The 14,536-nt window shown below is 37.9% G+C and overlaps 1 protein-coding gene across 1 annotated transcript in view; it reads right to left on the bottom strand.

Annotated features, from left to right (window-relative positions):
* The window catches only part of LOC117019690 (ATP-binding cassette sub-family A member 3), a 71,649-nt gene that overhangs the window by 51,816 nt on the left and 5,297 nt on the right, over positions 1 to 14,536 (bottom strand). The window contains exons 4-9 of the mRNA XM_033101753.1: positions 13,434 to 13,561; positions 9,708 to 9,849; positions 5,587 to 5,846; positions 3,430 to 3,546; positions 2,556 to 2,673; positions 23 to 196 (exon numbers count right to left, since the gene is read on the bottom strand). Coding sequence (XP_032957644.1) covers positions 23 to 196; positions 2,556 to 2,673; positions 3,430 to 3,546; positions 5,587 to 5,846; positions 9,708 to 9,849; positions 13,434 to 13,561 — 939 coding nt within the window. The remainder of the gene's footprint in view (positions 1 to 22; positions 197 to 2,555; positions 2,674 to 3,429; positions 3,547 to 5,586; positions 5,847 to 9,707; positions 9,850 to 13,433; positions 13,562 to 14,536) is intronic.

Raw genomic sequence — 14,536 nt, 5'->3', positions numbered from 1 at the left:
AATTTGCAAGGCGAACGCTTACCCTGTATTTCCAGCTGGAGGATAAGATTAACGCCCAGAGCCAAAGCAACATTGCAGCTGAGACAGGCAGCCACCTTCTTGGCGAGGGTCAGCTGATCGTAGTATTGAGCAATGGATTTAAATGCAAAGAAACTGGCAAAATACAGCATGCTTCCAGCAGTAACCGCCAAACGGACTGCAAATAAGAAAGAAAGTGTAGGGTCAGTTTAAAGCACTATGCAAAATAACGACTACAAACAACTTTTTATATGACAATAAAGGACTAGAATGTAAGCTGTATGAGGGCAGGGAATTTGCTTGCTGTGTATCACCCCTGTCTGGTGCACAGTGTGTGATAAGTATATGTTGAATGAATAAATTAATGTATAAGGTGTGTTCATGTAAGGGTATTTACCACGTGATAAACAGTTAGTCATTTAAACAAAGATTGACCCATACATGGGCTATGGAAAATTCCTTTTCCTTTCTAAAATTTATTCGTGATCACTTGGCTTAAGAAATTATAAACGTGTACCATCACTATTAACTTAAGTTGAATATACTTAGTGTTTTCAGAGAGTTTGAAATTACGGATAGAATAAAAAGCCCTTGATGAAATTTTGAACACACGCTTCTAATCTAAAGCATGATACTCAAAAGAAAAAATAGTTGAATAAATAAATAACTACTGAAGCTGGATATGGTTAGGTCCATATGAGTGGGACCCTATACGCTGTGAAAAGTGTTCTTGTCAAGATTATCATCAAGAGGGTATAAAAATCATTGATGAAAAAAGTAAAAAATACCCAAATAAAATTATAATGTTATAAATTACCATTTTTGGGGGGTGGCCGGTTAGCTCAGTTGGTTAAAACATGGTACTTATAAATCACCATTTTTCTCTAACTTTAAATCACCTTGTTTACGTATTATTGACATAAAAAGCTATACATATTTAATATAAACAACCTGATGAGTTTGAAGATACGTATCCCCCCAAGAAACCATCAACACAATCTAGGCTATAAAGATTCTTCCAAAGTTTCTTCCTGCCCTCTTTATTTTTTTGTTATAAAAATAGTTAACATAAGATCTACGCTCCTGGCAAATCTTCAAGTGTACAATCCAGTAAACTACAGGCATTATACTGTCCAGTAGATCTCTAAGACTTACTCACCTTGAACAATGAAACATCGTACCCTAATGTTGACTAGTATCTCCCTGCTTCCCTCTACCCACAGTCCCTGGTAACCACTGTTCTGTAGTGTCATGCAGTATTTGTCTTTCTGTGTCTGGCTTCTTTCACTTAGCATAATGTTCTCCAGGTTCCTACAGGTTGATGTAAATGGAAGAATTTCCTTATTTTATAAGCTAGAATAATACTCCATTGTGTGTATATACCACATTTTCTTTATCCATCCATCTACCGATAGACACTTGGGTTTAATACTGCTGTGAACATGGGTGTGCAAGTATTTCTTTGAGACCCTACTTTGCATTCTCTTGAGTATACACCCAGAAGTGGAACTGTTGCAGCATACAGAAATTATACTTTTAATTTTTTGAGGAACCTGTGAACTGTTTCCATAACGGCTGCAACAGTGTACATTCCCACCAATAGTGCACAAGGGTCCCTTTTCACCACATCCTCACCACCAGATGTTATCCACTGGATTTTATTATTATTATTTTTTTTTTTTGCGGGGGGTAAGCCATCAATGGTAAGAATCTTCCCAAAATTTAAGTTCCCAAATACCAGCCAAAGGCCAACCTTGAAGCAGGCCTTTCTAAGAATAGGCCTGCTATGTTAATTCTTTTCTGCACAATTGTGAATACTGACTGTGAATTGTGAAAACCCATCAGTTGATGATATCCATGGTAACACATTAAAAGTTAAATTACCTTCAGTTAAGTCTTAACTGTAAAACTAAATTTATACCCTAAAATAGTTCAGTACGGATGATAGTCTGATGTTTCGCTTACAGGAGAAAGATACGGGAGGAACAATGGTTAATACCTGTGGTCTAAAAAAAGAAATATACCTTAAACTTTTGGGGAGTGATTATAAAATTGCTAATAGAGAATCACTTCTATAAAATCTTTAATAGACTACTTTGGGGTTATCTGGTCACACATATTCTCCTTGTGCGAACTCACATAGAGAATTACTTTTCCTTTGTCTTTATGTATATGACACAGTCTTGCCACATAGCTAAGTGCACAAAGAATATACTGAATGAATGAAAGAATGAATGAATACCTCCATTCCTTGACATGCTTTCAGAGGTGATTTGAAATCAACATCTGCAGAAAGTACCCTAAGTTCTAATGGTGACAACTTTATTTTATGTATTCTTTATATATATATATATTGGGTCACACTAATTTTCAATGGTCTCTTTACCTCCTGTGGAATCATTTCATGTGCCATTCATCTTCTATTACAGAATGCAAGCCAAGACTATGCATGAGGTGGCTAGAAGGAGCCCCCCAACACCATCCTACTATGGCCAATTAAAACAGAAACTGTGTCACAGGAGAAGTCTTGGACTCACCTTTACTGAAGAATGTGCTAACCATAAAGGCAAAGAAGATTGAAGCAATGGCGTAACATGTAAAAAAGACAAAGACGAAACCATAGTCACTGTAGCGGAAGACTGGCTCATTGAAAATCTACAATAAAACAAGTATGACATGCTGTAAGGCACACATTAAGAAGTGTCACACAAACCTAAGGCAAGAGGGAGAAAATGATAGCCTTAAAGAAAGAGAGCACACGGCTGGCTCGGTGACTGAAGCTCAATGAGATGGAAAGCCAAATAAATAACTTTTTCTTAACAGAAGGGTTTTTTCTCTCAGAGATTCAGCAGCCTGTGAGTTTCCCTAGTGGAGACAATAAAAGCCATATTTGACCTTCCTGGCCACCTGAGACTAAGCATCCACACTTGTGAGCGGTGACTTCACTCCTCTCCAAGGACAGTGGCAGCAGGCTGCAGTCAGCTGGAGCTAAGATGTCTGATACCGTACACGTTAACCACCTCTGGCTATTGAGCACTTGCAATGTGGCTAGTGTGACTGTGAATTTTTATTTTCATTTAACTTTGGGTATTTCTCATTTAAATTACAATACATAGTTTAGTACTTCTAATGAAAAGACAGCATATGAATTGAGACGTGTTGTAAATATAAACCAATAAGCCACACATTACAGTTTGAAGACTTAGTACAAAAAAGAAGGTAAAATACCTCAATTTTGAAATTTGTTTTATGTTGAAATACTTTATATACATTGGGTTAAATTAAATTTATTATTAAAATTATTTCACCTGTTCTTTTATACTCTTTAAAATTTCTATTGGTCATTAAAAATTTAGTATTATATACGTGACTCATTTATTTCTATTAGACAGCACAAAATGAGACACTTGCCTTGACAAAGAATAACACACATATCAAAGAGATCATAATGATATAAAAAAAGAAGACTGTGAAGAAATGCGAAGCCCAGATCATCCAGTTTCTAAGTCCATTTATAAGTTGGTACTCCTGCAGGAAAGTCAACACAAATCAAGTATTACATATGTCAGCAATTCATAATGCTTTCACATATATTTTACAAATTAAATTCCCATAAAACCTATAAAAAAGGGGGATGTCATCTCTATTTTGTGAATGAGAAAAATCAATGCTCAGATAATGTGTTGATTAAAATGATGCAGTCACGGCAGTACTGCCATTAAAACATATTTCTCCTAAGTTCAGGAATCTTTTTTCAATCCTATTGGACCAAAACAGAAAACATTTCACATTAAACTTTGAAATACTAAGAATCTCTTTCATATTATACTCTACTTCCAGGAATACTAGAGAAATGTGTGTGTGTGTGTGTGTTTTAATCTAATTGTAAGTTACAAGTTGGTTGTATTTCTTATTCCTGTTTCTTATAGGGAAAGTCTTCTTCCCCACTCTGACTCTGACTGCTTTCAAGATTTTCTCTGTCTTTGGTTTTCAGCAGTTTGAATACAGTATGTCTCAACAGTGTGTGTGTGTGGGGGTATTTATCCTGCTTTGTGTTCTCTCAGCTTCTTCAATCTGTGGTTTGATATCGAACATTAATTTTGGAAAACTCTCTGCCATTATTTCTTTAGTGCTATTCTCTCATCTATTTTTTGGGATTCCAATTATGTACATGTTATGCCATCTAATATTGCCCTATACCTTTTGGATACTGTTTTCTGGATTTTTACATTTTGTTTTCTCTTTACATTTCAGTTTGTGTAATTTCAATAATCTTGTATCAATTCTATGATTCTTTCCTCATCAAGGTCAAGTTGACTGATGAGCCTGTCAAAGGCATTCTTCCTTTTGGTTAGCACGTTTTTTATTTCTATAATAGCAATTCTATATGACTCCTTACCGTTTTGATCTGACAGCATTACCTATCTGATTGTGCGTGTTATCTACTGTACAGAAAAGAGCTAACAAAGATGGCTTGAGACTATGAGAAAGGCATGTCTGCAAGGTTGGCCCTTGGCTGGTATAGGGGAACTTGGCTGGTAAGCTATTCTCTCCACTGATATAAAACTTTCCCTCAATGATAGGGGGTGACTGTGCTGAACCACTTGCACATATGAGAACAGTATGGTTTATGCAGGAGACCTGCTTTCTAGGAGTTTGGAATTTTGGTACATGCTAGGCAACGGATGCCTAGATGACCAGCGCGCCATCAAATCTGTGAGTGCTAAGTGCCTAATGGACTTCCCCAGAGAGGAAATCATAGACATGCTGCTGGGTTTTCATTGCTGGGGCAAGAGTGTACTCTGTGTGACCTCTTGTGAGGTTACTTGAGGAAGCCTGCAGGTGAATTCCTCCAGGCTTTGCTTGTGACAGTTCCTCTTATGATCCAGCTGTGGATAGTAACTAAACCACTAAAAGCAATTCCAGCTGTGAGGATATGCTGAGTCCCACAAGTCCTTCTACTGAACTTCAGAAAGTGGGGTGGTCTTGAGGGTCCTGGACACACACACCTTTCCCTGTAGAGCCTTTCACTTACTAATCACAATTATAAATTCTTTGTCTGAGAGTTCCAACATCTGTGCCCTATCTGAGTCTGATGACTGATCTGCCTCTTTGACTGTGTTTTTTCTTAATTTTTGGTGAGACTTGCACTTTATTTTGAAACGCAGACATGTTATCCAGGGCAGTAGATATCGAGGTAAACAGGCCTAAGTGTGGGAATTTATGCTAAGTGAGCCAAGCATTGAGTTGTGTTTGAAGTTCCCCATTACTCCAGGTACTAGAGACTTCAAATTCCTCTAGTGACCTTTCTGTCTCCCTTCTTGTCTTCACGGTTTCCCTTTCTGCTGCTCTCCACACAGCTGGCCTCTGAAATTCTGCCAGCTTGGAAAAGTGACATTACTTCCTTTCCTGCTTGCACCTACTGGGATGTAATTTGCTGCTACCGGGTGTAACATCTACCCAACAATGCTGAATATGTAGAAATAATCCAACTCTCCATATGAAAGTGCTCCACAGGCCTAAACGAAAATCTTTACAGAAACTTTACCAGAAAATTATTGGGATTACCTTCAATCCGTTTTGCTTTTCCCACACAAGGGATCGCATAATGGAAAGTACAATTGGAGAGAACATGAGAACAAACATCAAGGGGAATAAATCACGAGTGATCCAAACTAATCCATCACGAGAATAAGCTGGGTGTGGAAATCTCTGTATGAAGATGCTGAGGCCGTCAAACAGTTTCTGGGCAGCACTGCTCCCATGATACAGCATGATGGCCTTATCTAAGGCCTGCTGGACAGCCAGGAACCCTTCCCTGATGTACCCTGTGTGAGAAAACAAACACTGTCAAGTAAAACAGACGAAGGGACAGCTCCAACACACAAAAAACAAGGCATTTCAAGTAAGTCATGGCTTGTCACCTACAGAACTTAAATTTACTGGTGTATCAAGGCCACCTGAATACGATTACTCTGAAAACATATCAGTTTTGACACAGAAGTAAGGGATACTTCTTCAGTTGAATCTGATTCACATCTTCCCCAAATTAACTATATTTAATGAAAGTAGTAAGCTTGCTAAATGCAATTTATATTTACAAAAAGAATGCAGATTTAATAAATCATCAGAGGGCCGGCCCAGTGGCTCAGGCGGTTGGAGCTCCGTGCTCCTAACTCCGAAGGCTGCAGGTCTGATTCCCACATGGGCCAGTGGGCTCTCAACCACAAGGTTGTCGGTTCAACTCCCGCAAGGGATGATGGGCTGCGCCCCCTGCAACTAATAACGGCAACTGAACCTGGAGCTGAGCTGCGCCCTCCACAACTAAGACTGAAAGGACAACAACTTGAAGCTGAACGGCACCCTTTACAACTAAGATTGAAAGGACAACAACTTGACTTGGAAAAAAGTTCTGGAAGTACACACTGTTCCCCAATAAAATCCTGTTCCCCTTCCCCAATAAAATCTTTAAGAAAAACTTAATCATCAGAGAGATGAAGACTTGGAAATGTAAAAAAAGAAATGAAGCTCAGAATGACAGATATTTTAGTAAGTAATGCAGAATGGCCCTAGGAAAATTGTTTCACTGAAACTAACTCAGCCACTCAACTAAAAGGGCGGCTTAGGATTTAATTTGATTTTTTTCTACTAATTTTTAAGGTTGGAACTCAGATAACTAATTTTAGACTTTTTCTTTTTTTATAATATGAACATTTAAAGTGATAAAGTTCTTTCTAAGCATTGTATCCCTCAAATTTTGCTCCCAAACCTGAACATGTCACCTTTTGTTCATTATTCAATATAAAATCTTTTCTAATGTCTTTGTGACTTCTCCTCTGACTCATGGATTACTTAAAAATATGTTGATTAATGTCCAAATAGTTCCAATTTTTCTCATTACAGTTGAACCTTGAACAACATGAGTTTGAAAGGTGTGGATCCACTTACATGTGGATTTTTAAAAATAAATACCTGTATTGTTTTCAATCCGCAGGTGGGAGTCTACAGATGCAGAGGGTCAACTGTATGCATTCATCTGCGCCATTCTGTACAGGGGACTTGAGCATCTGTGGATTTTGGTATCCACGGGAAATCCTGGAACAAATTCCTAGTAGACACCACGGGAAAACTAAGTTTTTGGGGGAGTCAAAAGTTATACACAGATTTTTGACTGCATGGGGGGGGTGTCGGTGTTCCTAACCCCCATGTTGATCAAGGGTCAACTGCCATCTTATTGATCTCTAATTTAATTCTACCAGAGAACATACACCATATGATTTCAATCTTCTTCAGTTCACTGAGATTTGTTTTATAACCCAGTGTAAGAGTTATTTATCATGGTGAAAATACCATGTGTCCCTTAAAAAAATATGTATTCATCACTGTTGAGTATACATTCTACAAATGTCAATCAGTTCACGGAAATGGAAAATGTTATTCATATCACGTATGTCTTTACAATTTTTTTGTTTAGATGGTCCAGCAATTGCTGAGAATATAGTAATATCTCCATCTATGATTGTGGAATTGCCGAATTCCCCATTTAATTCTGTCAATTTTTGCTTCCTGTATCTTGAAGTTATTAGATTGGTGCAAAAGTAACTGCGGTTTAAAAGGTTAAAAAAAAAAAAAATCGCAAAAACCGCAATTACTTTTGCACCAACCTAATAGACGCATACACATTTATAATTCGTATATCCTCCTGAGTAACTGGACCCTTTTTCTGAAATCTATTTTACCTCATATATATGTATGTATCTGCTCTAGCCACTTTATAATTATTGTCTTTAATCAAATTTAGAACTCTTCCAGCCATTTTTCTGCACATTTTTTTCCTGCCCTCTTCTCTCTTATCCCTCAAGGACTCTAATTATACATATGTTAGAATGAAGACCACATACAAATGTGAACTTGTCACAGATTAACAACCAAATTGTAGAAGGAAAAACCATAAAGGGGAATAGCAGGAGAATATTTTTTAACTTAGGAGTAAGGATGGACTTTGTAAATGAAAACTGAGAAGAGACCATATGGGGGAAAAATGATGAATTACACGAAATTAAAGATTTCTGTTCAATAAAGGACAACACGTATAAAATCAGAAATTGGAAAAAGGTACTTTTAATATTTGGAACCAGTAATATATGTAAAATATATATGGAATTCTTGAATAATTATAAACCTTTAAATAAAGTTTGTGTTATTTTATTTGAAATTCTCTCTATTCTGTAAACGGATTGTTGTTTTTAAGTTTTTAAATGTCAAAAGGGTTCTTTAGTGGCGAGTTAACTACAATATTAAGCAGTTTCCCATTTTTCCCTTGTTGCACGGAATGGATCTTAGTTTTCTACTCACTTCTCTGTCCACCTGTCTTAGTCTTTGTACCCTTGTCTTTTGTTTACTCCTCCTTAATTTCAATGTTTCCTAGCCCTTCGTTCTCCCTTCTCTCTCTAACATTTCCCCCCAAATAGTATTGTTTTAAGGAAACCTAAGGCTATATTGCCTGTTCTCAAGTCATATGCCACAATTGAGAAGTGAAATGACACAATCAAACCCCAATGTCGGAGAAAAAGTCACTCGGAAATATCTTGATCAAGTACATAAATTATTATACAAATTGTGAAACATTAAGTCACACTCTTTTTTGTTCACCAACACTCTAAAACAAAAATTTTGGATTCAGATACAAACAGAAACCAAAGATAAACGATGAGTGTCATTACTTGGAGAGATGCATCACTGCCAACTCATGTCATGTCTCCTGTTTATGCTCAATATTGCTATGCCTCTGTCTCTCATCACTTCCAGGAGAAATTTCATACTTCTTCACTGTACACACTAGGTCTTTAGTGACCTTCTTTCCTCCTAGCCTCATCTCTGTGACAGTATGCCACAGGGACCCTCTCTTCTCACTATAACAACAAATAAAGTAAGCAAACGAGAGGCCATACACTTCCCTGAATGTGGCATCCTGTTCCACATGTGTCTGGTGATTTTACTTGCGCTGCCTAGAATATTCTCCACCCCTCTTCACTTAGCTAACTCGTACAGGTACCTACAGGTTCAGCTTAAAATTTTTTTTTCTCAACGACTCCGTAAGAATTATTTTTAATGACTGTCTAACAGGTTCATTTATTCTCTTACTGGTTATGCTGTTTCCAATTTTTGTTGCTAATGCTAGAATGTGCATAGCTTTTTGCTTTTATTTAATATTTGCTAAAGATAAAATCTCAAGATAGTCAATAAACCCAAAGGTAAGGGCTTTTCACATATGAGTACGCAAAATAAAAATGTGAATTAAAAATTACCATCACAATGTGAAACTTTTAGATTAAATCAAGAAAATTGTACATAGACACGAACATGCAATGTCAACAAATGAAAATGTGTGGAAAGCATAACACTAAACCACAACTACATAAAGACAGATATATTGATACAAGAATTGAAAGAGGATAAAGCATGATATAAATTATATACATGTATGTATTTTTTAGGTTTGCCAAATACTTAAGACTGAAAAGTTGTTTTGGTGGAATGCAAATTTAATTTTTAAAACTACCACAATAAGTTAAGAATAAACAGATTTATTATATATATATAATTGTATATGTATATCCATCAATAAAACCGTATATATATGTATATGTTAGTATGCAAATGTGGTAACAAAATAAGGATCTGCTCACCAGGACTTCCTCCATCATCGTCAGCTGGGTTCCTGGGTCCTGAAGTGGTGTGAGAAGAAAAGAGTAAGGATGTTTTCCAGTTGAACACATCTTTCGAATTGAAACTCCTCGGTATCCTAACAAAACGCAGATGATATTTTACCTAGAAGTAGCAACAGGAAACAAACTACGCTTAAAACCAAACACTGCAAAGCAAGTATTAGAAATAAAGAAAAAGTAAGAGCATATGGAAAACCATGTGACTTGAAAGAGGGGACTCATCTGATGTCCAAGTGACAATGAATGGCTGACAATGACCGACTCCAAGCACAACGTGTATGCTCCTGTCACATCTACATTGGAAGTCCTCTCAATTGCAGACAGTTCACAAAAACAAGATATACACATGGCCCATGTACCGAAAAGCTTCTCCACGTCACACAATGAAATACATGCAAATTCAAACCAGAGATTTCTTTCTTACCTACCCCACTGGAAAAATCAAAAGCTTAACAACAAACTCTATTAATAAGGCTGCAGGCAGTTTAATTTGTTGCTTGTAGGATGCAAAAGGGCACAACTGTAATGGAGAATCTGAAATGTTTAACAAAAACCCATATGAGTATGCATTTACTGTTTGATTCAGCAATCCTACTTCCAGGAAGACTTGGAATATATGCTTCCAACAATATTAAGAAAACATACGCACACATTTGTTTGCTGTTAACATTATTTGGGGTGGAAACATATTGAAATTAACTTCATTGCTCATACGTAGGAGATTGCGTGAACTATGGTACCTCTACACAATAGAGAGCTTTGTATCTGTTCAAGGTATAGTCAGAAAACAGAAATCATTCTAGATAACTGAAAGGGTGAGAGAATTCTTAGGTACCAGGTAGCAACAGCAGAAAGCAGCCACCAGCCCTAGGACGAAGGAAACGAAATCAAGAGTCAGAAATTACTAAAAATTATAAACTGAGAGGAGAAATCCTGTGGGGCTGCAAACCAAACTTCTGAGGTGGGGACACAAGTCAGCTAGAGCTGTGTCTCCGAGCTTGAAAGAAGGGTCCTTTGGGGCTGGGACCTAGACCTCTGAGAAGGAGTCCAGTTGCCCAGGGCCAGTTATTTTTGAGAGGGTGTGGAGAGGCTGATTTTGAAAAGTGTTGGGCAATCTGCAAACTGCATTTGGCTGCTACTATGGGGAGAAAGTGCTACTGCCAAAATAAAGACGAGTTGCTGGGATGTCATTCACGGGAACTACAGGCAGACAGAAAGCCGACAGGAAAGCTCAAGTTTCCTCTTCCCCCAGTCTTGCCTCTAGTGCCTTCTATTAGCAAAGTCTCATACAGAGCTGGCTGAAAAACCAGAAATGCAGTGACAGCGTCAAAGAGTAGAGTGTGAAAGAATGGATTTCTGGTTCAAAAAGCAATTTACTGACAAGTATGCTGCCTTGTGCATCAAAGAGGAAATTGAGGTATATGTATGTAATTTATACTATCTACAATACGTATAAATTTAAATGTATATATCTATATAAATTTGTATGTAATATGTATAGAATTTATATTTATCAATACATTTAACCTTTGGATGCGCTGCAAAAGAAGTTGGAGACATTAGCACACTTCCGCCAAAATACTTTAGTGTTTACTAGAATTCAGTATTTGTTTATAGTTCTTATTTGAGGTAAAATTTACATATAATAAAATGCACAAATCTTAACCGTACATTTGCTTAACTGATGGATCATATAGGGTAGATGTGTGTTTAGTTTTATTTGGACAAATGGCAGGCAGTTTTCTAACCTGATCATACCATTTTCTATGACGCCAACAGTGGCTTCACATCCTTACCAACATTTGGTATCGTCAGCCTGTAATTTTAGCCTTTCTGGTGGGTAGGCAGAGGTATCTCATCGTGGTTTAAATTTGCATTTTCCTGATGTACACTGACAATGCACACTTTTTCACGTCTCTATTGGCCATTAATATATCTTCTTGGATGAACTATCTATTTAAATCTTTTGCTCATCTTTGAAACTGGGCTGCTGAGTTGTAGGACTTTTTAAAACATCTTGGATACTAGTACATTGTCACATATGTTTTACAGATAAATTCTCCAACACTATGTCTTGATAATTCATTTTATTAAGTGTATTTTAAAGTATTTTAAGCATTTTAAGGATCCTACCTGCCTATTTGGGGCAGAGTGCTCCCTGAGTCTGGACGGTCCCCCTCCCACCATCCCCTGGCTGCCCTCATGTATCTGGGCAGGAAACGAGGAGTCTCAGGCCCATAGAGTCAACGAGGCTTCCTGGGCCCAGCCACTTACTGTGGTTGGGTCCCTTTTAATGGTCCCACCGGCCACCCACTCCAGTGTCTTGCTGTGAGGGGTGTCTCAGGCCTGCGGAGACACAAAGGCTTCCTGGATGGGGTCACTTGTGTCAATCTCTCTTGCTCCTGTGCCTCAGTACGTATCTGTGAGGGAGGAGCACTTCAGCCCTGATAGGGAAGGAGAGTATTTCTCCTGGCCCCTAACTGTTCGTAGGGCTCCCTATCTATTCCTCCTCCCGGGGGTGTCGGAGTCACCTGATGTCAGAGACTTCCATCGGATCCTGGGGTAGAATGAGCCTGTCCAGGTTGCCTTCTATTGTTAGGCTGGGGATCAGAAATCCCTGGGTCTCGGATGCCTTCTGGTGGTACATTAAGATGTATGCCCCTGTGCTGCTCCAGCTCTGGGATCTTAAACCAGTTTGCACAATGTTATATGTCAATTACATCTCAACACAGCTGGACAAAACCAGACCAAGTACTGTACAAATAATCTCGGGAATTTTGGTGTCAGGAATCGAGTTCAGATAGTTGAGGACATAAGCGCAGTCAACCAGTGATGAGAATGAAACTTGAAATGGCACCGAAGACACTTTGGGCCAACGTATATTGTTGAACCTAAATTCCTATCAGCATGTGGATGATTTTGACTCAGTAAATGGAAGGAAGCTGGCACAGAAGAATGGAGTCACAGGAGGATGGATACACGAGGACATACTACCCTAGTAGTGGTTTTATCCATCTTGCCTCCTCCTACTGACAAGCAACTGTAATCTAAATACAGGATGTGGCTCCATGTCTATATATTGTAGAGTGACTATTTATTTCCGTCACCAGCAGGATAGATTCTCTATTAAGATCTTCCAAGACGATACAAGTTCAAAGCTCTGTCTTTCTCGCTCCTTCCTGTTGGCTGTGTTATAATCAGATTCTCCATGTTAATGGATGTCCTAATTCTGAATCAGTATGGCTGAGCCTTAGAGTTTTCCCTAGAGATTTACGAAAGTACTCAAATTCTGTGTTTCTTTCAGAGAAAGAGGGTTTTTTCCATGGTTGGCAGTCTGTTAGTGAAGATGCATCTGCTTTAGGCTTATTTATTGCACCAGACTGCGTAGAACCAGAAGCGTCGCTTGAGTAGTCAACATTGCCCATGATTCTGAGGCCTTGTGCATGGGAGACAGTTCTTCTCTTGACAGCATAATGCGATAATTAAGAGCACGGGAGCAATTAAAGTTACTCAGAGGTGCATTCACATTCTTGCTTTACTGTACACTAGTTGTTTCACCTTGAGAAAACTAGTCTCTTCATTTATAAAATAGGGCTAATGGTATCAAATTCATTAAAATTCTGGAAATTGGAAGTGCAATTACTAGAACACCAGTTCTTTAGAAAGCTCTACAGGAAAGTTTCTCACCTGCAGTGGCAGAGGATCATTGCTGTTTGTGAAGTCACAGTCAAAAACCACGGCAGCCAGCACTTTGTGAGATCTGTGGTCATACTTCACGTACCTCTCAAACTCGGTTTCCGAAGAAAAGCCTTGAACTGCAGAGGCAAAATTGTTCACGTCAAGAAAAAGATCTGATAATCCCTCATGAGAGGGGAGACACTACTTTACATGGACAAAAACCTATCCAAATATTGTAAAATTAAAAACACTGCGACTCAAATATTGGTATCATAACTACTTAGTGGATATTTGGGGTTCAAAACAATTTTAGGTATTTTATAAAATTTGACTACAGCTTTAAACAATAATCATCATAAAACATATAAAAAGGTTAGTCATTTGTCATCAGGCAAATGCAAATCACAATCACAGTGAGACACCACTTCACATTCACTGAGACGACTATAATAAAAAAGACAGAGGATAACAAGTGCTGGTCAGGATGTGGAAAAGTTGGAACCTTCATACAGTGCTGACCAGAATGTAAAATGGTACAACTTTAGATAAGTCTGGTCATCCCTCAAAGTTAAACATAAAGTTACCATATGACCTATTTATTCTACTCCTAAGTAACATATGTCTACATAAAACTTACAGATGCGTGTTCACAACAATATAATTTATAATAGCTCAAAGGTGGAAACAACCTAAATGTCCATCAATTGATGAAAGATATGCCAACTAAATGCAGTATATCCATACAATAGGATATTTGGCAATGAAAAGGAATGAAGTAGCAATACGTGCTACAACACGAATGAACCTTGAAAACATTATGCTAAGTGAAAGAAGCCAGTCACAAAAGATTACATATTGCATTTATATATAAAACTTATATAAAAGGCTTATACCGGGGGTGCCAAAGAAATGTATACAAATGGACACTTCGGTCAACGTTGCTCAAGCAGTAGTTCACTGTAATCAGAAGTGTCTGGACTCTGATGGTAACTACTTTGAGCACCTCTTGTAATTGCAGAAGTAAAAACGTGACTTGTAGTCATCTCTTGCTATTGGTATATATTGAGTATTACAATTTTAATAGTTTTTTTCCTTTCTTAAAAATGTATATA

The sequence above is a fragment of the Rhinolophus ferrumequinum genome (assembly GCF_004115265.2).
Source record: "Rhinolophus ferrumequinum isolate MPI-CBG mRhiFer1 chromosome 15 unlocalized genomic scaffold, mRhiFer1_v1.p scaffold_54_arrow_ctg1_1, whole genome shotgun sequence".
Classification (NCBI taxonomy): Eukaryota; Metazoa; Chordata; class Mammalia; order Chiroptera; family Rhinolophidae; genus Rhinolophus; species Rhinolophus ferrumequinum.
Note: the sequence above shows the minus strand (reverse complement) of the source record. Positions and strands in the feature narration are given on the sequence as shown.